The sequence below is a fragment of the Fringilla coelebs genome (assembly GCF_963513975.1).
Source record: "Fringilla coelebs genome assembly, chromosome: 17".
Lineage (NCBI taxonomy): Eukaryota > Metazoa > Chordata > Aves > Passeriformes > Fringillidae > Fringilla > Fringilla coelebs.
Genome location: NC_140043.1, coordinates 10,534,099 through 10,561,022, shown reverse-complemented (window position 1 = coordinate 10,561,022; position 26,924 = coordinate 10,534,099). Strand labels below are relative to the sequence as shown.

Below are 26,924 nucleotides of genomic sequence, written 5' to 3'. Positions count from 1 at the left end.
GAACACTGCACTGCACAAAAAGGGGAGGGAAGTTCCAGAGGGAGCTGAGGAGTGCTGCCCTGGGTTTCAGGCACACTCTGTCACAGGACACTGTCATACAGGGGAGCTGGGTATGGGCAGAGAGCAGGGAGCCAACAATCACCCATCCCCAAATCCTTCCAGATCAAGAGACTGAGGCACTGAGAGAACTCATGCTTTAATAGACACTGAAATCACAAAGAAGAAAAGGCCAAATGCCTTAGCAATTTCAATAAAAATATGAAAATCTTTTTACATGGTAAATTTCATAATATAAAAAGTTTAATGCTGTCTGGAAACAGAGTTTTAATTTACAAAGAAAGTCCATAGAGGCCAAACATGGCTAACACTGCAGGTAGGGAGAGCGAGTGCTGAAGGGCTGCTGCTGGGAAGCCTCTGCTGACCATCCTCTCTGGGTCACTGTGCTCTTCTGCAGCTGAGGGGACGAGTGCCCACACACAGTGCAGCCCTGCTGGGCAGCATGGCAATGCAAAGAACCCCAAACTGCTCAAACCCATCATCACCATCCAGCTGAAACTACCAATGCTTCCTAACAGATTCTCAGACACCTCTGTGCCCCTGGATCTGTTCTGCAACTTGGAAGAGATGTTCACAGAACGAGCTTGCCCTAATGAAAGAAAATATGGCCTAGAGTGATATGCATGGTTGTAGCACCCCCTCAATGCTTTTTTTCCTTGTTTCAGTAAGGTATGATTAAACAGAAGGAAAACCAATATCAGGCCAGAGGTAAGGATAACCAACAAAATCAAATTAAACTAGATTTGATCACAGGGGTTTGTTTACTGTTCCCATTTAGTTGGAGCTAAAGACAGTCAATAAAAAATCTGAAATTTCACACAGTAAAACGTACAGGGCAAAACCAAAACATTCTGTGGCCTTGGGGAACGGTTGCATGTGGCAGGTTTAATGTGAAAGTGGTTAATACCTAATTGTTATTGCTCACTGTATTACGCAGTGTTGTCACTTGTACCATGCACAAATACAACAACGACAAATGCATTAAACCCACAGAAGGAATTCTAACAGCAAATGGAGAACATGTGGTTTTCATTTCCTGAATTTCTCAACGTATTGGGCAAACCTGATAAAACTCTTTTTTTTTCCTCACAAAGGGGTTGTTTCTCATTCAGGAGGTGGAGGAGTGAGGGACAAGGTGTGCAGTGTCTCCCAGCCACGAGTAAGCATGCATTTCATGGCTCCTGGCAAGCCAGTGGAAGTGACCTGTGCCAAGTCAACGGAGACCTATTTCCCAAAAGACTTGTTCTAGTGACACTCACCTTCCATATTTATACAACATCAAATTCCCCAAATACTGAACTTTCTCTACATCTGAACCCTTCCCTGCTTCTAATGCTCCCCCCTCCTTAAAAACAACAACAGAAGAACCACTCCCCCACACCCCCCACCCCGATTTAGCTCTGTCTGAAAGCTTTAAGCCAGCATGAAACCTGCTGGAGCACAGAAATGGGTTGTAACAAAATGGCAGCATAGAATTTCTACAGGTTAAAAGATCCTTTAGTTATGGAAGTAAACTACAACAAAGAGGCTTATTTCTGGCGTGTTATGCAGCACTACAGGGAGTATTTGCTGTTGCTATAAACAAAAAGCTGCCCACTTCCATCCTGGGTGTTCCTGGGATGTCGTTTCAAAAAGTTTATGCTGGTTAGAAACAGAGCAGGTCACATGAAGTCTCTCAGCAGTCCTGTGACCACAGCAAGTGGCATGATCAACAGCATCTCTGTCTCCACAAGGGACAGATGCTGTGCTGACTCATTTTGGCCCACTATTCTAATTTTTCCTGCCAAATGACACGAAGGTGATGTTTAGCACCAAACCATCACAGGAAGATGTCATGTACAGACAAATAACTTGCATCACTCAGTTGAACAGATTGACTCAACTGTTCTGCTACATTGTGTACGAGTAGGTAACTACTCCTTCTCTCTGCACTGAAAACTTTGGTGATTCCCCCTCCTTTGTTAGCTGGCTGTAACAACCCAGCCCAGTATCCTTTTGCCCTTAGTGCTTATATAAATTTCTTGCCACAATGAAAAGGAAAACATTCTCCTGAAACCAGCAGACTCCAGAATATTCTCACAGCACACATCTGATTATGCCTGTGAGTAAGCTGAGCCTAAGCATTCTCATGTTTCCATATCAGAACTGAATATCTGCCCTGCTATCATGCTTTTCCTCCAAGATCCCTTAGAAAATCACAAATTATCAGATCCACATTTACAACAAGAGCATCCAGCCATGCTAAGTACAATTCTCTGCATCAGCAACGTACTCTGGTACGTCCACAGAGGTGCCTGCACTCTCCATCCAGCTGCAAGACTGGAATTTGACTTCAGATCCAGCTAAAACTCAGGGCCTAATGAATTCAGCCTCACAACACCTCTGTGAGGTAGGTAGGTAAGTATTACTATCCCCATTTAGATAGAAAGGGAAGACGAGGCACGGAGAGGTGAAGTGATTAGCCTTCAGTCACTCAGCCAATTCTGGGAGTGCAGAACAGACACCAAAACCTTGGTGATCCAGTGCTCTGACTTCACAGCCTGGGAATACCTTGTGTGGATCTGAGCTCACATGGTGGGGCCGATGCTGCTGCACGCCCACGGCTTCAGTGCACCTAAACCATCACTGGGATCCTGATCACATCACTGCATTCCACAGCCACCTAGAAACCATCTCCAGCCTGCCCCTAACTCCTAAACCCCACCTAGCCTAGGGAAGCTGACTGTACATATTGCCCTGGGGGTGCTCTTGGTCCCCTTTCCTCCAGGTCAGAGGGCACTCAGGTTCTGCATCCAGCCCCTCCGCTTGCTGCCTCGCCTTCTGCCTCCAGCTGCACCAACACTGGCACACCTGCTCCAAATGAAACTTGTTTCCATACTGCTCCAAAGGAAACCTGCCCCCACAGCAGGGAAAAGGCTCCCAGACCTGCCTGTGCTGAGCCCTGGCAATGATTTAGCAAGATCGAGGAGAGATTTTTTTGGTCTGGTGATGTCTGAATCACACACACTGATGTCACATTCTTGCCTGCTGTGGAACTGCAAAATAATGTTGTGAGCTGCAGCATCTGCTCTCCTTTTCTGTGCTCACTGTGCAGATAGAGATGTAAGTACTGCCCAAAACTTGCCAAGATAAAAAGTTCACCTTCACAATGTGGTGTGCCAGAGAGACCAGAGCACTCAGTAAAACCAGAACTTGTCTCTCTGACACACACTCACTACCACACACACAGGCTCACCTGGTTTGTTAAGCCCCAAACAGTTCCTTTGAGCAGACAAACCAGCAAAGTCTCATCTGAGGGCTTTCCCTCCAAAAAAGTTACCTGAGATGCAGATTTTGGAATGGGGCACCTCTCTCCTCTTGTCTTGTTTCACCAGTCTCTAAATGATGCAACAGAACTGCCAGATCCTGCTGCTATGGAGTTTTACTGACAGCAGCTTCTGGTTTGGCCAACCTGGCAGAGGTATCTAGAGGCATGTGGTCTTCTCCTCTGTCAGCCTTTGAAAGCAGTCGAGTAAATGGCTCATCTTTCTCCAGGCAGAAACCTGTACCTATGTTCTTTGTGGTACACAGGAATGTTCTGCCTCCTCTCCCTTTCCTCTCCAACCCCTGATATGTGTTAATTTCTGTAGAAAAAGCCAGCTGTAAAACTTCTGGTAAGAAATACAAGGAGGTGGCTTAAAAGCCAGTGTTTAATGAGCAGACAACCAGATGCTTTGCACCTGCTGCTGCAAACACTGAATACTACAAAGAACCTGTTAGCAGGTGAGTCTGGCCAAGGTCCTGGTAAGGGAAACAAAAACCCATGTGTGTGAGGCCGTGTGCCCCCACAGTGACAGCAGGCCAGCCTGTCCCATCCCTGGGCACTGCCAGCTGAGGGCATGACCACGGCTGCTTAGCTACTGGTTCTGTTTTGGTAAAGGCAAGTGGGCAGAAGCAAATACTTCAACAAGACTGTAAGTCATCAGCTGGTACTTGGGACATTTCAACATTTGGAAGAAGGGAAAAATCTTCCTGGTGACAAAAATTTATACCCGTTCCCAGCTGGCAGCCTCAGGGGACGCACAGCTCCCAGAGTGTTGCCAGGTGAGGAATGAGCTGATGTCATGGAATTTGTGGTTTCAGGGCATCTGTGTCCATTTGGAGGGATCTTCTGTGGTGAAGCAGCAAGGTGTTGCCCAATTGACAGATCCTTCAGTTCCAGCTTCTCTGCACTTTCTTCTTTGCTGTGCCGTGGTGATAAATTGAGCAAGCTGAGGACATCTTTCTTAGAAGTCATTGTTCCAGGAGCTCCTCGGAGAATCTTTATTGGACCAGTGGAGTGGTGGGGAGTGCTTTGCCAGAACATCTTTAAGTTGTGAATTGCTTGCACTTTTTCATCGATGGCAGCCAATTTTAATTTGTCAATGTCTGGGGCATCAGCTGGGCTTGAGCGAGCAGAACCAGCTGAGGAATAGGAAAGAGCAGGAGATGGAGTGCTGCCACCAGGAGACTGATGCCCTGAGCTCGGAGAGATATTTCTGGGTGATTTAGAAATGTGAGCACTATAAGGAGAGCTGGGATACTTGAGTTTAAAGGGAGGCTGCTCAGTCAAGGACCCATGTGAGTCACAACCCGGGGATGGCTGCCCACTGTACTGACCTGTGCCTTCTCTGTTTGACATCTCCGACGTCGTGGGGCTGTTGTAGCCAGAGCTCACCTTCTGAAGGGATGAACTCCTCGTTGGAGGCTTTGGTTTGATTGCAAGAGGTGAAGAAGCCTGGTTCCTCTGGCTGGAGCTGAGCGGGCGGCTGAAGGCGCTGGTCTCCGAGGAGCGGAACGCGGACACGCCGCCGGGGCTGGGAGCCCCATCCTCCGAGCTGGTGCTCTTGCTGATCTGGCTGCTGCTTCTCTGAAGACGTTCAACAGCAATGAGGTGACTCTGAGTTTCCTCCAAAATTTTTTGGGCCAACTCTTGTGGATCAAGCTTTGGATTGCTGTCCTCCTGGGATTTGACGGTGCTGTCAGTCTCAGTGCTAGACTGGTCAGATTCCCCAGTATCTGAACTTGCAAGTTTCCCAACTTTTTGGAAAGGTGAATTTGGGCTGGGGATGAGAGTCATTTTAACAGGAGAGTTTGGAGTACTTATGCTCCCTTTGGAATTGATGGATGCTTTAATGCCTCCGTTCTGACTAGTTTTGGGCTGTTTGTGATCAGGGGAAAATCTTGGTTTCATGTTTTCTTGGTAACTGGCCAAAGGCTCGTTGCTGATTATAGAGAAACCTTCATACTCCTCCTCCTCTTTGCTGGCTGCAGTGGCTTCTGGTGACAGCTGGCTCTGAGCTGCAGACCTGTGTGGATAGATATTCTTGGGCCTCTCATAATCCTGCCTCCCTCTGTGTCCTGCCCCATCCAGCATGTTCTCTGGCTTGGAAACAAAGCTCATGGAAGAAGCAATGGAGCTCAGGCTGTACACAGAAATGGCATCTGAGGCAAGGCTGTCTGGACAGGTAGGAGAGAATGGGGGGTTTTGATACTGGGGTACAGGGTTGGAAACAGACTGAGCAGAAGCCAGTGACTCCAGTGATGAGGAACTGTCCAGGCTAAGGCGCTTGGGCAGCTCTGTAGAATCTGAAAAAGAAAAGACAACAGTATGTACAAACATGCCACACCATAAAATCAAATAAAACCAGATAACATTCTATCAGAATTAAGAGAAAATGCTAGAAAACATGTCCTCAGGCTCTATGCTACTTCAGAACAACCAGCTACTACTTAGGCAAGGAAAAAGAAGTGCACAGCCCGGGACCTCTGTCCAAGTATCCTAGATGGAAGCTATCAGTTCATTATCATTTTATATCTCAACACAAAGAATGAATTATTTGTCCTGCAGTTGCTGGACTCTATCTCCAGCTTCTGCTCAAACAAGTCTTTCCCATACAAAAATAACATTTACTCCAGTCTCTGTATCACATCTGGTCTGTGTGACATGTGTGTGACCTCTGCAATGATGCAAGTGTGAGGTTTCAGCAGAAGATGACACAAGAGCCAAAACACACTGAGCAGCTTTACCAAAAAGTGCCAGCAAGGATTGTAGAGCAAAGTGCATGGTCCTCCTGGTAGCTTGTTTCCCAGTTTTCAGAATGACCTCCTCTTGGCCAACTTCACAAAGGTCAAAACCTGTAGTGGGACATGGGACAGCAAATTACAGTTCACAGAAAGACCCTCTGTCTCAAATAGGAGTAATCTCATTTATAACACAGACAGAACAGAGAGGTATGACAGCCTGCAGCACCCTCAGAAGGATGATTTCACCTCTCATGTGCAGTTTGTTGTCTGTTATTTTTTACTGTTTAGTACACCTTCTCCAGGTGTTGGGAGCTTTGTGGTGCTGGACTGGGAGCACACACACTCATTAACAAATCACTCCTGTCAACACTTCTGTAGCTGCAAATTATCTGGAGTTGTCAGGAAATTATATACCAAACACATCTCAGGGGACAATATCCTACATGCCAAACAATTTACTATTAATTCCAGGGTTTCTCACAGAAATAGAGCTGAAGAGCACAGACCTTGGATTTTGGCAAATGCAGGCTGGGCTGCAGGGGGCAGACAAATGTGAAGCTGTGAGTCTTACCAGTGTTTCAAATCCCTGCATGAGACACCAGCAGTGGGTTTAGAGAGACAACAGAAAGATGTGTTTTCCTACCTAGAGCTGCCAGAAACTCATGACAGCCAGGCAGCCTCCAGAGCTGGACACTGATGGAGACCTGGATTGGTGCAGAGGGGAAATCTTGCTCCTTTTCGCCTGCCTGAAGCTGAACCAGGACTTGATGCAGCTGAAGACAGCAATACAGACATTAGCCATTCCTTACAAGTCACATCACTGCTTCTCCTACAGCACTGATAAAGCAATGCCCTTTCCCTGGACACCCTTTCCCTGGACACCCAGTTCAGCTGCTGCTCCTGGACAGAGCAGAGAGATGGGAAGGTCTGGGAAGAAGGACAGTTCAGGGACAGCAACATCAGACAGCCTGGAACAGCAGCAAAGCCAGGGACAGACCAGGGGTGAGGGCTGGGGGGTGGCCAGTGGAAACTGAGCAAGAAGGAAGCACAGCAGGAACATCTGTGAAGGGAAAGAAAAGGAAAGAGATACTCTGGGGCTGCTCACAGAAATTTACTAAAGCCCATTCCATGACTGAGCCATACTCCTTATGCAAATCCTAAGAAACTCATTAACTGGGCAGAACAAGTCATATGAAACCATGGAAGGCTTTCCTAATATCTCCATGGCCTCCAGGAAAGAAGTTTCTCAACTGTGCCCAAGGGACAGGAGTAGCAAGCTAGAGAGAAAATGTGTTTATGAAGATCTGACACAAATTAAGATGCCAGGATCCCATGTAATTCACCAACACAGCCAGGGCAGCAAGGATGGAAAGCCATTAATCAGGGACCAGCTAACCTCAGGACCACCCATCTCTCACAACCCACAAAAGCTGACACAGGCCTTTTTCCACAGTAGCTGTGTGGAGCAAATCCCAGGCCTGAGAGTGGGTGCAGACAGGGTGCAGCACAGGGCACGGGTGTGCAGTGACCCCAGCACTGCACCCTGCACCTCAGTGTCCCCCCCTGCACATCATACTCACCATTCCCACCACATTTCTAACAGCCTTCGGGCAGCAGGCAACAAGAAAGGAAAAGAGGAGAAAAGAACATGGGTTACTCTGTGCTACAAAGTGCCTGTGCTGAGGAACCTTGCAGGGACACATCCACGGGTGAGCCAGCACCCTGACTGCCAAGATGCTCTGTCCAGAGAAAGAAGGGAGCAATGGGAATGGCCTGAGCTGGGAATCCAACAGCATGGGAACAGGCAGCTGGAATCTGGGAGTGCCCAGCTCATGACAGCTCAGACACTTAGCAGGCAGACACTCAGGCCAGCCCACACTCTGGCAGGAGGCTGAACACAAACCAGCCCTTCTCTTGTTTCCCCTGGGACACAGAACTGGTGCTCAGTGCAGACAGAAATCACTAACTTTTCCTTGCACATGCAGTAGTCTGAAATTCTCTCTTTTGTGGCTCCTGCCTTCTCTTTTGCACCCAAAAGAAGCATTTTCTATCCATTGCAGCTGCTCAGGCTCCCACCTTGCTGCCTCACTAATGCCAAAAGCACTCACTCCCCTGTGATGCTGGAAAACCAACCAGCAGCACCCAGTGACTGAAATGTCTGACCTCCTGCTTCTGTCTGGAACAAAGTCTGCTTTCCTCTGGGACAAGCAGAGCCCCAGCTGCTCACACCATGAACTGCCAAGAGGCAGGAGAGGAAAACAGCAATAACCACAATGAAGGGGAGAGCTGTTGAAAACCAACATGTAACGGGATAGGGATAAACTGGTGCAAAAGAGAATTCTGACAGGGGTCTGGGCTATGGAAGAAAACTTGCAATATCCCTGCCAGTATTTACTCTGTGGGGCAGTGAGGAAAGGGTGAGTGTATCTTTTGTTACTTGTGCACAGCCAGCTGAATGTTTTTCCTTGGGTAATTTAATTATCTGAGGCAGGGCAGCAATCATGAAGCCACCTCATTAGCACTCTAAGGCATTTTGAGCCATGGGAATGTTGTCCTGTCCTCTTCACACCCCTTGGACCTGGCCTCCCTTGGGTGGCCATGAGGGACATAACCCTGAAGTTAACCACACACATCTCAGGCACTGAGGAGAGCCAAGGCAAGAAGCAAAACACCACCAAGGACATTGGAAACATCTCAAACATCTCAAACTCTGCTGCAGATCCTAACAGGAACCCTTTCCTTGGAGCAGACTCATCCCAGTGGGCTGCCAGAGCTGATCAGCAGGTCACAGAGAGGCTGGGGCTCTGGCTTCTTCTGCAGACTCCATGTGACCAAAGCAAGGGTAGCCCAACACCACACAGAACCAATCCCAGCTCCCCACCACAGCATTAACTGGAATGTTGCTGCTTGGGGAAAAGGGAAAGACAGTGAGATATAGGCCCATTCCCTGTGTGAGCGTGTCCATGTACTAAAGCAGGCAAATGATGAAGAGAAACCCCACTAGAGGAGCACTCAGGACAGTCAGAACCATGGAATGGGAAGCAGCCAGGCTGGTGGCACAGAGAAAGGTCAGGTCAGGCTAGGCATGCTCCAGAGACAGGAGAGGGGAGAGTGTGAAGGAGGCTGAGGGGAGCAGGGAGAAGTTCCATCACCACAGGTAGCACTGCCCTTCTCCTAAAGGCCAGAAATCCCTTCCCTGGAGCTGTGAGCACACACAGGAGCAGCAGCACAGGCTCAGGGAGTTTTCTGACAGACCTTGCATTGTCCAAGGTCAACCAAACCTTGGGACTTCAGTAAATACAGTGGGCAATGAGTATCCAACGTGGGTCTAGGCAGGATGGTCAAACAGCAATTAGGGGTCACACTGCTGTAGGGATCATGCTTTCACTTGTCACTGAACAGGAAGTCCCAGGGCCATGCAGCCCAGTAACCCACCTGCATATTTTCCTTCTGGACACATACTTTCATTCACACAAACAGGCAAGTTCAGAATTTCAACTCTCAAGTCTCCTAGCAAGCTCCAGGTTGATAAACCAGGGCATCAACCATTCTGTGTATTTCTGAATTTACTGACCTGGGAAGAGCCATTTGGAACCTGGTACTGGAGGAAAATCTCCCAACTCACCCTGTTGATAAGCTGCTCTCCTGTTTCTGAAGCTGTGATAAGTTTACAAAGTGCCTGAAGTGCAGGGTTAGGCAAACCTGAAAAACATCAGCAGAAACATCTGTATCTGTTTCTTGACTGCAAGAAATGCAACAAGCCTCAACAGACACACACTTGGCTAAATTGCTAAAACCTCTCCCCCACATCATTGGACAGCTCTGGAAGCAGCAGCTATTTCCAGAAAGCAAAAGGTCTTCCCACTTTACATCTGATGACAGGTTTCCTGACTGAGAATTGGGAGAGAGGAACAGTCACATCACGCTTACTCAACTCAGCAGCAACTGATTCTCATTCTCTGTGGCAAAATTTTCAGTTAACATTTACTTTTAGAACTTCTTCCCAGTCCAATACATTGATTTCATTGACGTAAAACATCCCAGTTTCACATGCTGACATCACAGAAAGGTGTGAAAGGCTGATGTCTGCCTGGTGAGGGCCCACAGCTGCCTCCTCTCACCTAGGAGGGACTGGATGGTGGTGCTGCACTGCTGCAGCCGGTCCCCAGGGTCTGAGGTTGGGAAGAACACTGCTGCTGGGAGGCCACTGGCTGGTGGGTCCAACCGAAATCCCACTGCTGTGAGGAGTGCCTGCCAGCCTGGAATGCCACCAACTTTATTCTCCACACTCTGCTGGGAGGTGTACATGGAGTTGTGCTGCCCGTTCTGGATTCGCTGCAACGATTTCTCCACCTGTGGGGAAATGACACAGCTTATTGTACAAGATGCTGTTACTGACTGCTTCTTTTTACTGGAACAGCAGGCTGGGAGACAGCAAATCCAAGATTGATCCTAGCCTGTCTCACACAAGAGGACATTAGTGCCTTGGAAAGAAAAGCTCCAGTAACTCAGCTTTCACAGCTGCAACATCACAGTGATGAGTGTCAATATTCTCTGGGACGCTGGGAACAATAATGCCACAAGAAATGAAGTAGCAGTTTGTTTGGGATAGTTTCCTGTAAGCCTGGCAGCTGCATTTCTCCCTAAAGATGATTCACCTTGGGGTTCCAGGCTGCTTATTACCAGACAAAGAGCCTGCAGCCACACAGCAAACAGGAAAGAGAGATGAGTGTCCACAAACCCCAGCAACTGGGAAGACCAGCAATATTCACAGGTTTCCATCATTCTACGGATACTTCACGCTCCTGTGAGACCACAGATGATGCATTGGGAAGAAAAGTGTTAGAAGTCAGGAGTGATCACTCCAGCCACCTGGCAGTTGGCTCCAGTCCCACTGTTCCCCAGGACAGACTGGTGGCACAGATGGGGACAGAAGGGCCTCTTATCTTCCAAATACACAGAGACAGCAGTGACTGTGCTCTGTGTTTCCATGACTGCCATGTTCGTAGCTATTTCCCTGTATAAACAATTAATCCCAATGCTTACCCCTTAAGCAGAAACCCAATTCAACAGCTAATGCAAACCAGATGGGTCTGGGGAGGACTCTGTCACAATACAAATCTAAGATTTTGCTTACTTTGCCTCTTTTTGCACTGAACACTTCCTTAGGTGTCCAAGTCTTTCCACACTGACCCGGAGTTTTGCAAGAGGATACATCATAGCAGGAGAGGGGGAAGGAAGGTGTGTATATATATTTTTTCAAGCGGGAGTGGCAGCACATCAGAGAAGGCTGTTCCACTCATGGTTCCCCTCCTGCCCTCAGGTGAGAGTGTCTCAGGACTGGGCTGGCTGTGGTGCCACTCGTGGCAGTGACAGTGCTGCCCTTCCCTTACCAGATGAAGGAGAACACGTAGAGCATCCCGGGCCCTTTCAGGGTGCTGCAGGATCTCAGTCAGGGCCTGTCCTACCAGTGAAGAAGGGCTGTTCAGCTTCATATCACTCCCAATAAGCATGAAGCCTGCAGGATTCAGAATGAGAGACAATCAACCTCCTGTTGTTATGGAAAATGCTCAAACCAGACACAGATGTCCTCTGCCCTCAGACCAGTGAATGAGGGTTCACTGTACCCTGCACAGGGACATTCTTTTCCCAGAGCTACTGCACACTCCCTGCCCAGTCATGCAGACTGAACTTGCAGAAAGTTTTTAGGTACTTCTTGCTGTCCCCTGCTATTAAATCAGTAGTGTCTTCCTGTTCAAGCAAGCAGAAAACCACTGGACTGCAGCTAAACTTTCCAGGCATGCTCCAGGTCTCCTCTGCAGCCACAGAAATCAACACATGCCAACAGTGGTCACAGAACAGAACTGTGAACATGAAAAGTTTTCACTGTCCTGGTCAGAAACCTGTCCTGGCTCATGCCCCATTCAATGCCAGACTCCCCAGATGTCAGCACATGGAGCTCTACATTTCTCACTCATGCAGTGAGGATGCAGCTGCTCCTGGCTCTGGTGCTCTGTCCAAGACTCAGTGCCAAGGGTCAGCAGTGGAAGTCAGGGACTGTGTGGGATGAACTTGCACAGTGCCATGGAAGGGGCAGTACTCAGACAGCCTGAGCAGCTGAAAGCCTCTGCTTGCTGGCAATGCCAAGCACCACATCCACACTTGTTCTTTTCTGCCTAGGAAGTGGTCACTTTTGGGGCTTTTTAGTGCTCTTTGCTTTTGAGACAGAAAAATCTTTGAAGGAAAATAAAATCCCAACTGAACTGTAGACCGTAACCTGAACTCAGCTCACAGCTGGTACTACCTGAACCACATCCTGATGCTGGACTCAACATGCCTGAAATCACTGTCAGCCTGACTCATTTTAACAAGTTCCCACTCCTCCAGCCATATGCAGTTCACACCAGAGCCATATTCACCACAGTTTCCTGAGCTAAATAACATGCTTCTGCTGCCTGTGCAAAAATCAATTTGGGGAATGCCTGCAGCTTTCAAAAACCAGGCCTCATGCCAAGAAGAAAAATTAGGTTATCTGTACATATTCCTGTCACAGCACTGCTGAACTCCAAGACTTTGTCATCCCAAATCTCAAAGTACAGATCTAATTGAGAGGGAGCAAGCACCAGCACTGCACAAGGAGCTGACACTGCTGAGACACTGCCAACGGAAGAAAGGGAAACCTTTCTCCTAAAAGGACCAAAGGAATAAGCCCTACAAGGTTTATGTCACAGAAATCACAGCTACTTGCTGCTGCTTCTAGCAGCACTTCTCCTGCCTCCTGTTGAAGTGTCAGTAAATTTTCCATTTTAAAGTCAGTATGTGTGCTCCAGCTGACTCCATCCCACAGACACAGGAAGTGTGAGCCTGGAGATTTCAAACATAGAGAATGAGTTTTTGTACTGCACTTTATTTCTTTCCAGTCATGAAACACACTTCACCTCACAACTGCTTCTAATTATACCAAATCCATACCCACCTACTGTGCCCAGTGAAATGCTGATGAGTCCTGTGACACTGACATTCAGCCACATTCAGCTGAATCAGATTCTGAGACACAGGGGCTGAATTCCGGGACAGCACAAGGCACACACTGCTCCCAATTACCTGCCAGCACAGCTCCTTGCTTAGCTCACATAGTTTGGCAGCTCCCTAGTTAGAAACCCCATCTGATTTGTCCAGAAGAAGACTTCCTACCTGCCCAGTTGGCTGGATGGGAGAACTGCTTGCTGCTCTGCACGGTTTTCATTGCTTCTCCCAGGGCTGCACTGGCTTTCATCCCATTTAAGAGAGAGGAGTAGAAGGCGTGCACAAACATTTTGGAAGCAGCCACAGGAATGGGCCAGAGTGACACAAGGACACACTGAGCCCCAGCAGCCAGGAATGCTCTTGTCAAGCCAATGACTCCATCAGAAGTGACTTTGCTGTTGGACTCTTGGTAAGAGCCAAGAACCACCAGCTTGACAGGAAGACGCAGATCCAGCACATCAGCCGCTGTAAGCAGGAACTCCTGGAGAGGAGGGCAGTCTGAGATGCTCTCCACATCACTGGCATCATCCTGCATCCTAAGAGATTCTGGAATTGTGTAGGGGTTCCCAAAGGAGCTCTTGCTGCTGGCTGGGTTGCTGTCAGTGTTGGGTGTCAGGACCAAAGCAGCCAGTTTCCAGGAGACGTGGGTTGCGAAATGGACGCATTCTGCCTGAGTCAGGGCACTCATGACTCTCTCTTTTGTTGATGAGCTGCCGACTAAGGGCTGGCAGCCAAGTAACTCAGATACCATATAGGCTTCCTCTTCTGCAGAGGGCATAGGTCCCCACAGCCACCTGTCCATAACTGCTGAAGGGAGCTTGGGATTTCCTATCACAGCTGCCATTGAGGTAGAACTGGAGTAAGCAGGAGTATTCTTCCTCACATGGGACTAGACAAAGAAAGAGAAAATGGGGTTCAAGGATCTGTTTTTTATGGTGCTAGAAATAAAATATCCTGTCCCTTTGGCTCTAAACATAAGTCTGGTTGTCATAATTACAGGAAGAGTGCCTTTCTTTAGTTTCTTCTGCTTAACTATTCCAAGGAACACCTTTGTTTGAGTCTGGTCAAAACTTCTATCCCCAGATCACAGATATAGCCCAGGTCTCTTTGAGGGCTGCAGCAGAGCTAAAAACATAAGAACACTCCAGGTTCTCACATTCCTGGAACACCACCTGCAATCGCTCACTAAGTGGTTCCTCATACCTGTATTTCCAAGATCAGTGTCAGCACTGCCAGCAGCAGGTGCTGCACACAGCTGATGCTGAATGGAATAGCAGTAATGCTGACAAGATTCAGACCCTTCTGCTGTTCCACTGACTGTGCTTAACTCAGGGAAAAAGAAGATGTGCCACAAAACACTGCCCAGCAAGCGCAAATGTGACTTGGTGCATTTTCCCAGAGAGCTGAGCATTAGAAATGCTGCTGCCAAACCTCAGCATGAAGATACTTCTGCAGGATTCACCTGTGGGATTTGCTTTCCCTCATAGCTTTGGTGTCCTGAGACATCAGTGGCCTTCCCCACTCAGAATGCTAAAATGGAGGTGAACATACCAGCAATGTGACAGGACAGTCAGCTTGGAAAGGAAGCTCAGCACAGATCACAGACACCTACATCTCTTAGTCTGCCATGTAGTTCCACACCTAGCACATGCAATCCTTTAGAGGAGGACATCCAAATGATCCAATCCCCTTGTCCTTCCTGGTATGCCTGGGGCTGTGATTGAGTGCTGCAGGAACTACATCAGAACCTACTTCAGAGCTGGGGTGCTCAGTGTGCTCCTCAGACCCAGGGTGGCCTGTCTGTGGTTTCTGTTCTTGTGTCTGGCACAGCAGGACAGAGCTGCTGCTTTGTGAGCATGTACCAGGACCTGCACCCACAGGAGAGGTTTCACAAGCAGTGTCAGACCTTGGAGCTGGGGTTCAGAGACTGGATGGAGGGCACTGCAATGAGGCTGAAGCGCTCGTAGAGGTACTCGTTGGAGGAGCTGCCCTTCAGCAGAGCAAAGGGAATGAGGTACAGTTCTCCCTCCAGAACCAGGATCAGCTGACGGTGGCGGCCCACAGGCCCACTGGAATGCATCAAACCCTGAAAAGAAAGAAGAGAATTAGTTTGGCCCTTTGACTGCACCTGTGTCCCTGCCTGCATTTCCCAAGCATCAAGCTGTGCTCAGACCCTGTGTCAGTTTGGAAACACCCACATGAGAACCACGCTCTGTGTGACAGATGGGCATGTCCTGTGCAGCTAGACTGCTGCTCACCTGTGCCCAGCCAGTTCCACGGGGACAAGGGACCACTGAGGGCACTGACCTGTCTGCTCTGGGTCATCACCCTGGCCTCAGTCCACGTGGGGCCCAGCCTCACCCTGGTACTGCAGTTCCTTCTGCTCCAGCCTGAAATCTTGGCTAACCCCAACCACCTATGCCTTGTCAGTATTGTCATCATCTTATCTTTTGTCAGAGAATATTCTTTCTGATACTGAATTTCTATGAACAGTAAACCATCTAGAGACAGATTTGGCCATGGCCTGCACTTCCAGACACTTGACATCATCATCAACCCAGAGTCACCAGAAGATCTAACCAGGAAGCATCTTATGAGTGGAAGTGAAGCAGAGAGATTAGTCAATAGGGAACATGCAGCTGGGCACAAAATGTGGCAACTGCTCCTGGTCCTATGTAACTGTAGAAATTTATTCATCTAGTGTATTATAAAAACAATTAGTTTTCACTCCAGGAAAGAGTAACTCCAAAGCACTGCAATTTGCTCCAGTTTAAACACTGGCAGCCCACCAAAAAAAAAAGTATACAAGACTAGATCCCTGTCTCTAGATGGTCGCTAAGACCCCTTCCAACCCAGACTATTCTGTGAAAATGCCACACTTCAGAAATCAGCCCCAAGCTGTTTCTTCTTGCTTTCCCACAGTGAGAGGGTTTTGGTGTCTGTGCAAAGCCTTACTCCTTCCATGGGTCCTATCAGTAAGTCGTAGAGAGCACGGAGTGGGGGCTTGGTGAAAGAAGTCTGCCTCCTTGGAAGTGATGATGTTCCATCCTTAACAGGAGACATGGTACTGCTGAACAGGCTGGTCATGCTCTGACAGCTCCTGTGGGCAAAAGCCAAGGGAGAGGTTAGCTGCAGGAATCTGAGCTGCCCTGTGGCTGCCCTGACTTCTGACAGTCACCCTGTCACCCAGGGGATTCTGCTCTGTAAGATGCTTCATGGGGGGACTTCAGTCTTCCATTCAGCTTCACACCTCAGCAAGCAGTGACATTAATGGCAGCATGAATCAGCTGCAGACAGCACATGACATTGCTATAGAGTTTCTCTCCACACTCCAGTGCCTGAAGTGCTGTTCCCAGTTGCTCCTGCACACCTATGGGTAGCAGCTGAGTGCAGGCAGGGATGAGAGCCACTGACAACTGACCACAGCCACAGGAGAATTTGCACTTGGGCTGTGCACCAACTGACCTGGTGACACCAGAGGAAATGTGACAACAGGCAAACCACGAGACATCAACATTCTGCACTTCTGCCACTGCTGAGCAACACCTGGTGCCCATTTCTGATACTCCCACAGAGCTCTGCACGTGATCTCCTGGCATCAGCAGCCACAAGTGCCTGCCCTGGCGAGGAAATGAAGTTGCCCCAGCGTGAGTGTGAGTGAGTGCGCATGAGCGTGAGCAAGTGTGCGTGAGTGTGGAATGGGACAAACTTCTCTGTTGGGATCACCCTGGGATCACCCCAATGTGCTGGGAGGGCTGAACAACACCCAGAGCGTGTCTGGCCACTCACACTCACGCACACTCGCTCACACCCTTGCACACTACTCACACTCCTGCACACTCGCGCACACTACTCACACTCTCGCAGCTGTGCTCCCCAGAAATGTTAACCTTGGCTTGGGACCATTTTATGTGGAAAGGGCAACTCTCCAAAACATTTTAGCAGGTGGATCTCAAAGGAAAGGTAGGGAGGCCTGGAACATACCCCAGCCATTTCTGATACATACCAACACACAGACTCAGAAAATTCATATTTCCCTCTCTTCCTCTCCTCAGCTGGTGCAACCAGCCCCCTGACCCAGCTCACATCCTGCCTAAAACCCATAGCTCTCTGAAGAGAAAAATGCTCTTACCACCCACAAGGAATTTTCATCTTATGGGCACACGAATAACCTCAGAATGCCAACAGAAGCCTGGTGTCTGACTGCTCTCCAACCCAGAGATTCCAGTGACAGTACAAGTATGCTGTTCCTACTGCTGCTTAGAGCTGCTGGAAATTCATCTGGGGGATTTGTGCAGCAGGGGATCAGCACAGGCTTGGTGCTGTGTGCTCCCCTCACACCCATCTGCCCCACTTCACTGCAGCACCTACTGCAGGGTTCAGCTTTATGAAGCACAGATTTTAAAATCGGATCAGGAAAGAAAATCTGTGCAGAAATATCCAGTGATCTCCAGGACCTTGTGCCCTGATCCTTCCTGAGTGGCTTGCTGCCACCAGGCAGCACTTGCCAGCCTCACAGCCCATGTTCAGCCATTGTTACACACTCATTTACTGCAGGGAATAGAGGTTTCATTACTCCAATCAGCAAAGCTCTCCTGCATCTTGGGTTTCCCAGCCAAGCAGCTCCAGATTTATTTCTTCACCACTTAGATTGCTTTTTATGAGAACTAAACCAAGGAAGCACCATAAATCTCTCACATCTCCTGCCTCTGTGTGTGTGTGTACACAAAGAGTGAGCTAATCCACAGGGGAGGATGGACAGATCTCTTGTGGCAAGTGGACCAGGAGCCCTGGCCAGCCCATCCTTTCCTCACAAAGAAGCCAACAAAAGGCTTCAGGTGCACTGATGATTTCCACCTTGCTCTTGCAATGCAGAGGATCCCCTGATGTCTGAACAGTGAAATCTCTCATTTGGAAGCCTCTGCTCAGACTCTGCAGTGCTGCTGATTTATAACCCTTTGTATAGACAGCCTAGCCTGCAGCAAGCAGAGAAACAGCACAAACAGCCAGGGCTCAGCTCTGCTCCCTGCCTTTGTCTTGGGGATGCAGGAACAAAGCAAAGCCCCAGAGAACAGGTCAGAGTGACCTGGCTGACCAGCAGCCTCACAGGTGCTGGCACTGCCTGCTGAGGATGAGTGGCTGGGCCCAGGCAGAAGGAAGGATTCATCCCAGAACCAGCACAGAGCTGCTCCTGCCTTAGCACTAATTAGGATTTTGGACAAGTCAAATACTTCCCATGGCCATTGGGAGGGCTGGAAGTCAGGCTGGTGCTGCAGGGGTCTGACAGCCTCGGGAAGCTGGATACCCATCAAGCCTTCCTCAAAGAGACTCTTCCTAAAGATGCAGCTCTAAATCCACATCAGGGCCTTGACACATACAAAGCTGCAGCAAGCTCCAGAAAAAAGCCAGATCTGAGCTCCCTGTGGATCCTTTCAAGGATCCACAAGTATCTCCTACTATTCTCTGTGTAAAAGCACCTACCCTGAATTCAGGGCTCAGCAAGCCAGCTGCACACAGATGTGGCAGTGTTAGCTCTGTCCCCTTGCACAGCAAAAGGAGAGGGGCAGGCAGGGAGGCCACCCAGAGTGTCTCCTTATTTTTTCACCTCAGTGCTCATTGCAAGAACATCACAGACACGACTGCTTCTAATGCTTCCCCTGCTCCTCTTCTGAGGGTGCTTTTTAGTTAAATACCCAGGATGCCCCATCCCTGGGCTGCTCCTAAGAGCTGCAAACTACTTACTTGACAAGACACCTGAGCTAAGCTCCTAGGTCTGGATTCAAAGTAATGGATGTGGCTCCTGTGAAGCAGAAAGACAGATGTGGCATGGCTGGCTACTGCAGTGTTCCTGAAGATTAGCATTGCCTGGAACAGAATTACATCCTACTTCCCCCTGTAATCAGGACAATCTCCTCTCTTTCTAAGCCTGATAAAATAGCAAAACATCTCAGCAGTTCTGGGGATCTGTCTGTGTGATCCAAAACTAGCAAGTACTCATAGTCCTTCATCAGTCCAGCAGCTTGAACAGATATGTTTGTGGATTCTGAAAAGAAAATCAGGCCAATTGCTGGTGCCAGCAGGCAGCTCCCAGTTCTGTAGGGATGCTGTAACAGTTCACAAGCTCCAGTGGTGGCTCACAACACTCCAGGCTGATCACATTTTCTTTTCCAGCTGAGAAAGGCCTAGGGTATCCTGTAATCATAAACCACAATCGAGCACAGATCCAGTCAGAAACTCTGGGTTGCATCATGCAGCCACACTGGAAAAATTCTGTCCTCAATCTTCTTTCCAAATGGTTGCCTTAAGCCCTAATCAGCACAGTCATGTGAAAGGCTGAGAACAAGTTGTAAGAGGCAGAAAATGAGTGGAGACTTGCAGCTAGTACAATCCTGTAACTCTGGAAATGCAGCATATTCCCACCTAATTAGTACAACACTTGAGAACAACAGAAACATGTATTTCTGTAACAAGTGTGCAGGAGAGAGCTCCAAGCTCCACATCTCCCACACAGCAGGGACACAACAATTGCTTGGAGTCTCAAAATCAGCACTTGGCCAGGAGAAGAGCAAATTCAGAACAGCTTTTCCTCAGGACAGTCATCAGTTACAACTGGGACCAGTCCTTGAGGCTCTCCCCTTGAGCACTGGCTGCACCTAAACTTGCAGTTTAGAGAGAAGCCCATCACCAGGGCATCTCCTGCTTGCTGATCCCCACAGCAGTGCTGCATTCTCACCTGTTCAATAGGTTGTTCCTGCTGACCATCCTCAGGAAGCCAGTTGGATCAGTCATTGAGTTCAGCTTGTTATTCATCTCCTCAAACTGCTGGTCCATGATATCCCCAGCTTCACTCTCTGTCTCGCTGTTAGCACAGGCTCTGGGGGGAATCAGTGAGATGAAGGGTCATTGATGCAAGAAGGAGCAACAGCTTGATGACAAATGCTTGGCCAGTCTGAGCAAAAATGTTTTTCAAACAGAAGCTCAACCAAACACTAATGCCAAATCTTCCCTGGCTTGCCTTTTCTCAGGCGTGTAAGGCAGCCCCAGCCTCATTTCCTTCTCTTCTGGGGTTCCTCAAGGTTTAGTGAGTGGCACAGGCAGGTGGGAGTGCAGGACCCTTTCTGTGCACTGCAGGCAGGGATTTCTAAAGCTGCAGCACAACACTGAAAAGCTGAGTCTGCAGGAAACACCAGCTCAACCCTTATCTGCCTAAGAACACGTGTGAGCACATCCTTTCCAAATCTCCACAGTTAACTTAAGCTCCACATACTTCCTTCATAGAGCAGAGGGAGCTGTGCTGCCACTCCTGTTACACAAAGAGGGAAAGCACACACAGATTTACTCTATCAATGCCCCAAGTGCAGCAGCAATACAGAGAAACAGCCCAACAATTCTGAATGCCCAGTCTCCTGACATTAATATCTAAATTTTCTCAGTGCAGTTGAGGTGCTCATGGTGGACTGGGCTCAGTGAGCATTTTGCATGTGAATCATTCTCTATTTTGTACACTTTTGTTGTTATTGTTGTTGCTGTTACTGTTTGTTTCCTTGTCTCATTGCTGTTTCCAATAAATTGTTCTTATCTCAACCCACGATCTTCACCTTTTGTGTCTCAAATTCTCTTCTCCAGCCACCAGGAGGGAGAGAGGGGGAGGAAGCAAGCAAGCAGTATTGGGGTTTGGAGAGTCTCAGTGGGAGAACCAAACGGGGGAGTACCATTCCTAAACCACAACAATGGCACATCACAAACCTTGGATTTTGTACACTTAAGATAAACCTAGGATGCCACCTGATGAAGCCTCCTTGCATCCCATTTCTGCTTCTTTTTGGGTTCCTGACAGCTTGAAGCCTCTCCTCAAGGGCATGTTTCCCAATAAAGAGCACAGGAATTAAACACACAACCTGTACTTGTGCAGGCAACCAGAGCTGTATCTCTGGTGCTGTATGGATCATGGATCTCTTGTGAGTGAATTTCCTGGTCAATATGATTTATAACCTGATAAGTCCTGACAAAAGCCAATCACTTCATGAACACTGAAATGGGGACAGCTGAACCACAGACGGGGGATTAAAAAAAAAACAACATAAGGGAAAAAAGGAAAGGTTGTCAACAGCCTCTCCCTGCACATTTTTCCTCCAGTTGAGGCATGCTCAGCTCTGAGTCCTGGCACAGTCTGGAGTAACACTCACAGCTCCTTAAAGAGGCAAAAAACTTGAGTTCATGAACCCAAGAGAGCAGGTCACATGCTCTCCCTAAAGAGAGTGGAGTCTGTTCTGACACAAGTTCAAGCAGATTTTAAAATCCCTTACACTTCTTTTTTTTTGCAAGAATGCATTACTTTGAGGATTAATTAGACCAGCTGAAGAGAAGCCTTTCTAGCAGGACCCGAAGGCTGCAGTGTGGAACTGAACATCCTGTAGATCCCTTCCCCTCCAGAAAGTGTGAAGCCATGCCCTGGAGACTCAGCACTACCTCTGACCCTGCTCACAGCAGCGTGGACAAACTCTTCAACCTGAACTCCAGATCACTCCAGCACACCAGGGACTGAGCAGCCAAGCTCCTTCACATGTGCTGTGCAGATTCACACCCCGCTGCTGGGCAGAGCCTGGGGCTGGGACTGAGGCTGGCAGCTTCTGCTGGGGCCCTGGAGAGCAGTGGAATCAGCAGGGCTGAGGGGAAGCACTGGAACCACACAGGGAAGAAGTTTCAAAGTAGAAAGTGATGCTCACCCATGTGGAAGAGCCAAGATTTTTTTGCTTGATTCCCTGCACATGATTTTGACATGGGGAAAGAAAATCTGCCTATGATTGTACCACACTGGTCCAAAGATCTTGGGGACAACATTAAACCCAGAATCATTAACAAAAAACACCACTACCACAAAGTGAGGGAGAAGCTGACATCCCAGCAAATTAAAAACTCATCCCAGAACCTGAAGACTGAAGGACTGCTTTTGCCAGGAGGAGAATCTGTGGTGACAGTTAAGGAAACTAAAAACTGTACGTGCAAAACTGCTGCATGAGGCCCAACTGCAGATTTCAGTTATGGATCTTGTCTATCTGCATGTCTGCAGGGTGAGACTGAACAATCAACATGTGGGTGCTAAATTATTCACTCAGCAATAGCCACAAGCCACACTGGGGGGGTGGTTAGAATTCCTATGGTATTTGCAGTTTTTCAAAGCAAATCGTTGAAAGAGAATTAATTACGCTGGAAACTGTAAGCAGGATGAAATCTGTCCATATGCAGTCACACACCTGCCTCCTCATCCAGTCTACAGATCCACCACACAGCCTGTGGGTTTGGATGTTATTTGCATGTGCATAGAATTGTTTGGCAGGAAAATAATCATGGTTACAAAAACAAAGCCTTTTTTTTGTCGCTGCACTAAAAATTTGCCCCTTCTGTGACTCTCAGTTCTCAGACTTCTCAGCCAATTAGCTCATCCCAAAATGTTATAAATTGAAGTGGGAGAGCAAGATGCTAGATCCCCTGACCCCAACTCACCTGGTGTAGTAGGAATCCACCCCCAGAGCCTCCCTCACACTGGAGATGTGCTGCTCCAGTGCTGAGTTTGTCAGTGTCTGCAGGGCCACACTGTTGGCTTCATGGAAGTCCCCAGCATTTTCTGTCAGGCTGTCACCCAGATAATACTCATGGAATTTCAGAATTCCTGCAAGGCACCAGAATCAGGAGTTATTTCTGCAGGGCTACAAAAGTGCTGCCAGCAGCTGTCTAAGAAGATGGCACAGCCCCAAGCATTTGGCATTTCACAGCAAAACTGGGGCAAAGTGTTCTATGCCAGGTCTCCACTGAACTTCTCCAGCATTTCCAGCCTTGTTTTTAAAATCTGGGTTTGTACTTTGCAGATAATGGCTCAAAGGCACAAAGGCAGAGGAGAGCTTTCACGAGATGCTCAGAATGCCTTTGCTATTGCAGCACTCATATAAATTATAAACCAGATCTTCCATACAAGCCCCTACTAGAGTAATTCACATTTCAATTGATGCCCATGAAAAATACCTATTAATAGCCTCTGAGAAAATTAACTGAACACACAAGGCTGAACAAGAGTGTTGTTACTACAGCAGAATCTCCTCACATCACACACAGTGATTTCACTCTATAAAAGGAAAGAAGATGGATTAAAGCACAGTGAATTATTAAAAGATAGCATTTCACAATGGGTAAACCAGATAAAGGCCACTTCCTGTTTTGCTGAGAATTCCACTGCAACTGCAGATAAAACCTTCCTGCTTTCAGACTGGTCTATTCTTCCTGAGATAATTAATTCTGCAGCCTGTGATCAACAGTAAAAAGCTGCTCTGGATGCCTTAGAAGCATCCATTATTACACACAGTCAGAGAAGAGCAGAGGAACAAAGAATAAAGCAACTCCTCCTGCAGCCACAGCAGCAAACACAGCAACAGCCAAGAGGTTCTGAGGGTCCCACATCAGTGGGACAATGAGGACCCTGGGCTGCCACTGAAGCTGCTCCCTCTGTCAGTGAACAAGGACAGGTCACCATGGCTGGACCAGAGTCACTACTGAAGAGCTCCCAGCAAAGTTTCTTGAGCCAAACACCAGAGCCTGTACCCTTCCCATCACCTGATAGAACCTTCAAAGAGAGTCACAAACCATGGACTCAAACACTGCTTTTCTCCAAGACTCACTTTGGGCAAGAAGGAGACTGATTATGATGCCCAGTGGCAAATCCTACACTTGATCCATATCATTTTAATAAGTTCAGCCCTTTAGTGATACTATAGAATTACTGGCATTTTACTGTGCAAACTACAGCCCTGAAGAGCCAATTAGTGACTGGATGCACAGCAGGACAATTCCACCTTCACTCAGACATTGCAAAACACTCTCAAATAGTGTTTCTTCCAACCACTGTCATCCCATCTAAATCAGGCATGTGTGAGTGCTTCCTTCCCTTCCTGAAGCATTTTTCATGCAGTCTAAATAGTGCTCTTTATCTCTCTAGCTTTGTCATGATGAAGGGCTGCAATTATTAAATTATATCCAGAAAGAACTTGTTAAAATTTACAGTCATCACTTTATTAGATAATGAATAACAGCTGTCTGCAAAAAGCAATCCTCTTCAAATTAATCCTCCTTGCTCCTCAGTGATAAGTGTTTCCACATTCATGTGAGGATCAGGCAGCTCAATGGCATATCTGGAAATGGGGATGCCCTTCTGTTTTCTGCAATCCACTTCAGTGAATAAACCTCAAAAGCTTTTGGAAGAATAAAGCACAGAACTATAATTAAAGTAGGGATTCTTATGCATAGAAGATTCTCATAGAGCCAACATACTTGGAATTTCATTACTCTTCTGTTCTGTCCTGTGGGAAATATAGACAGATTGGAGGTTGAAAAATGAGAATATTAAACATTTCCATCTCCAGGTGAACATCAAAGTCCTGAATAAGCACTTCTGAGTCCTTAGTGCTGTGGCTATGCCATAGCTTTTAGTCTATTCAGCTTTAAGGTACTAGATGGAAATGATTCCTTCCTACATTCACTCTGGTCCCAAATTCATTCCTATTCTCCCTGTTTCCAGGCTCTTGTGTCCAAACAGGAGCTCACCTGCCCCAGGAGCCAGCAGCCAGCTGTACAGATAACCTGCAGCCAGTGAGTAGTAGAGAACAAGTCCCCTCTGGCCATTCACAGTCTCCAGGACCTGGTCAAGGGTCACAGGAGAGTAGGGATCTGAGTCCTGCTGCCCAGTCTGACGTTCCACAAGCAGGTCAGCAAAAGCTCTCGTTCGTCCTCTCTCTGCTACTGCCAGTGCCTCATCATGGTGACCTGAAAAGACAAAGCCATCATCTCTCACACCTGACACAAGTGTGGTCTGCAGTGCCACATTCATAGAACAGGGACAGTTGCTATCCCAACCTGGGGAAGCAGGGCCATTTATTTCCCAAAAGAGCAGTCTCTGCACTGGAACACAGTCTCACAGAATGTATTTGTTGCAGGCAATAACACAACGAGCCACAGAAAGGCAAATCAAAGGCAAAGCAAGGAAGAAGAACCAAAGGCCCCCCAAACCCAAAGAGAGACACCCATCTTGCTGTCCTGACCAGAAATGCTGTGCTGTGTTGGACAGCTATGGAGCAAAGGACATATCAGGAACTGTCACCTCACAAGTCTAGCTGAACTTCTGGCATGAGCCTGGAGTTCAGCCTCAGCATCTGAAGGCATCTCTTACCCAGACTGACAAGAACTCGCTGCAGGGCCTGATAGGAGGATGTCTGCAGGTCGAAGAGTGACAGCTTGTAATCGGTGCTCAGCTGCACCTCGTGGCGGATGGTTTCAAACAGCGCGGAGGCGCGGTACAGCTGGGAGGGAAAACAGCCACAGTCACCCCCCATGGACACCACACAGCACTGCCAGGGCCAGCACCCATCCCCTCAGGGTGCCTCACAGCCTCCCTGGGACACACCAGAGATTTTCTTCCCAGGGAACAGGGAGCACACGGGGCAGACCCTGGGGTACCTGGTGCTGCGACTCCTCCAGGTTCCCACTCGCCCAGAGGGAGAGGCCGAGGCCGTGACGGATTTTTGCTTCATCTTCTCTGCGACCCAGCTGCTCCGCCAGCCTCAGTCCTGGAAAGGAATCAGAGTGAGAGAGTGCTAGAGGGGAGAAGGGGCTGTGGCCTCAGTCCCAGGGGGCTCCTGTGCAGGCAGAGACAGCTGTGGAGTGCTGGCACTGTCACAGAAAGGAGGGCAGCACCAGCGGTGGGGTGGTGAGCAGGACAGGGGGAGCACCAGGGATGACCAGTGGGGCAGTACCAGAGCTGGGCAGCTGCTGCCAGCCCTCACATCAGCACCAGCATGAGAGGTGACAGACATTCCATGGACTGAGCCCTCCCTAAGTGAGGTTAAGGCACCATCCCCTGAGACACACTCAGTAAGCCCCTATCAGAAAGTTCAACTTTTAAACCCTAAAAGCCACACAGACAAACAAAATCACACTGGGCTGTCAAACACTGCCAGAAAAGACACCTCTTGCCACATTCCTGGCTTGCTTCCCATCAGCTCTCCCCAGCCCTCCAGCAGGCTCTGCATGGTTTATGTGCTGAGCAGAGGGCAGGGGCTGGCCTGAACAACCTGGAGCTCACTTTACTTCCAGCAGCACTTTCTGTGCTGTCCCTGCTTCCACACACTCCAAACCTCTGCCTTGGTGGCCCCTGCTGACAACAGGGACACCTCCTCTGAGGCACCTCGGGTTTCCCCCAGCCTGGGGAGCAGGGCCCTGGCTGTCACCACACAGCTCAGCAGCAGCTAGCATTCCCAGGCTATGCAGGAATTCTGCAGCACACCAGGAGAAGGAGCTGTGTTTCATTTCTCCCCTTCCAACAGCACACTGGAATCCTGCCAAGGTCAGTTTCATGAAAACCAAACTAACTGATGTAATACATCCTTCGGCCTCCAGCTTCATACACTCCAGCTACATTGCTCATCTGCTGCATCAGAGCCCACAGTCTGATCAGCTGCTGCCTGCATGCTGCACCCCCTTGCAGCAGCACAGCTCCCAGGCCAGCACTGACCCAGCACTCAGCAGTGGCAGACAGCTCCTGGACACCTCAGGCTGAATTTCACTCACCTCTCTGTCAAACAGCACTTGTTTTCACTTAGACTTTAGGGGAACTCACCCACTTTGTCTCACTCCTAGGTGAACATGTAAGAAGAGCAAGGCATAAATCTCTCCTAACAGACCTCTCAGGATCAGAGAGATTCACCATAATCCTCTGTGATTTTCCCAGAGCCAGCTCCTGGTATGCAATGCCA

General features: G+C 48.5%; 1 protein-coding gene across 2 annotated transcripts in view; it reads right to left on the bottom strand.

The window, feature by feature from the left end:
* Window positions 1–1,463: 1,463 nt before the first annotated feature.
* Window positions 1,464–26,924, bottom strand: part of TTC28 (tetratricopeptide repeat domain 28) — a 77,553-nt gene continuing 52,092 nt past the window's right edge. Inside the window, exons 8-21 of one of the 2 annotated variants that reach the window (XM_084217599.1) lie at window positions 25,630–25,739; window positions 25,343–25,472; window positions 24,721–24,939; window positions 22,633–22,798; window positions 19,862–20,002; window positions 16,084–16,228; window positions 15,035–15,214; window positions 13,297–14,017; window positions 11,496–11,620; window positions 10,224–10,455; window positions 9,677–9,804; window positions 6,746–6,875; window positions 6,106–6,213; window positions 1,464–5,664 (exon numbers count right to left, since the gene is read on the bottom strand). In XM_084217599.1, the coding sequence (XP_084073725.1) occupies window positions 4,040–5,664; window positions 6,106–6,213; window positions 6,746–6,875; window positions 9,677–9,804; window positions 10,224–10,455; window positions 11,496–11,620; window positions 13,297–14,017; window positions 15,035–15,214; window positions 16,084–16,228; window positions 19,862–20,002; window positions 22,633–22,798; window positions 24,721–24,939; window positions 25,343–25,472; window positions 25,630–25,739 (4,160 nt within the window). In that variant the 3' untranslated portion in view covers window positions 1,464–4,039. The remainder of the gene's footprint in view (window positions 5,665–6,105; window positions 6,214–6,745; window positions 6,876–9,676; window positions 9,805–10,223; window positions 10,456–11,495; window positions 11,621–13,296; window positions 14,018–15,034; window positions 15,215–16,083; window positions 16,229–19,861; window positions 20,003–22,632; window positions 22,799–24,720; window positions 24,940–25,342; window positions 25,473–25,629; window positions 25,740–26,924) is intronic. The other variant, XM_084217600.1, reaches the window with a different exon arrangement.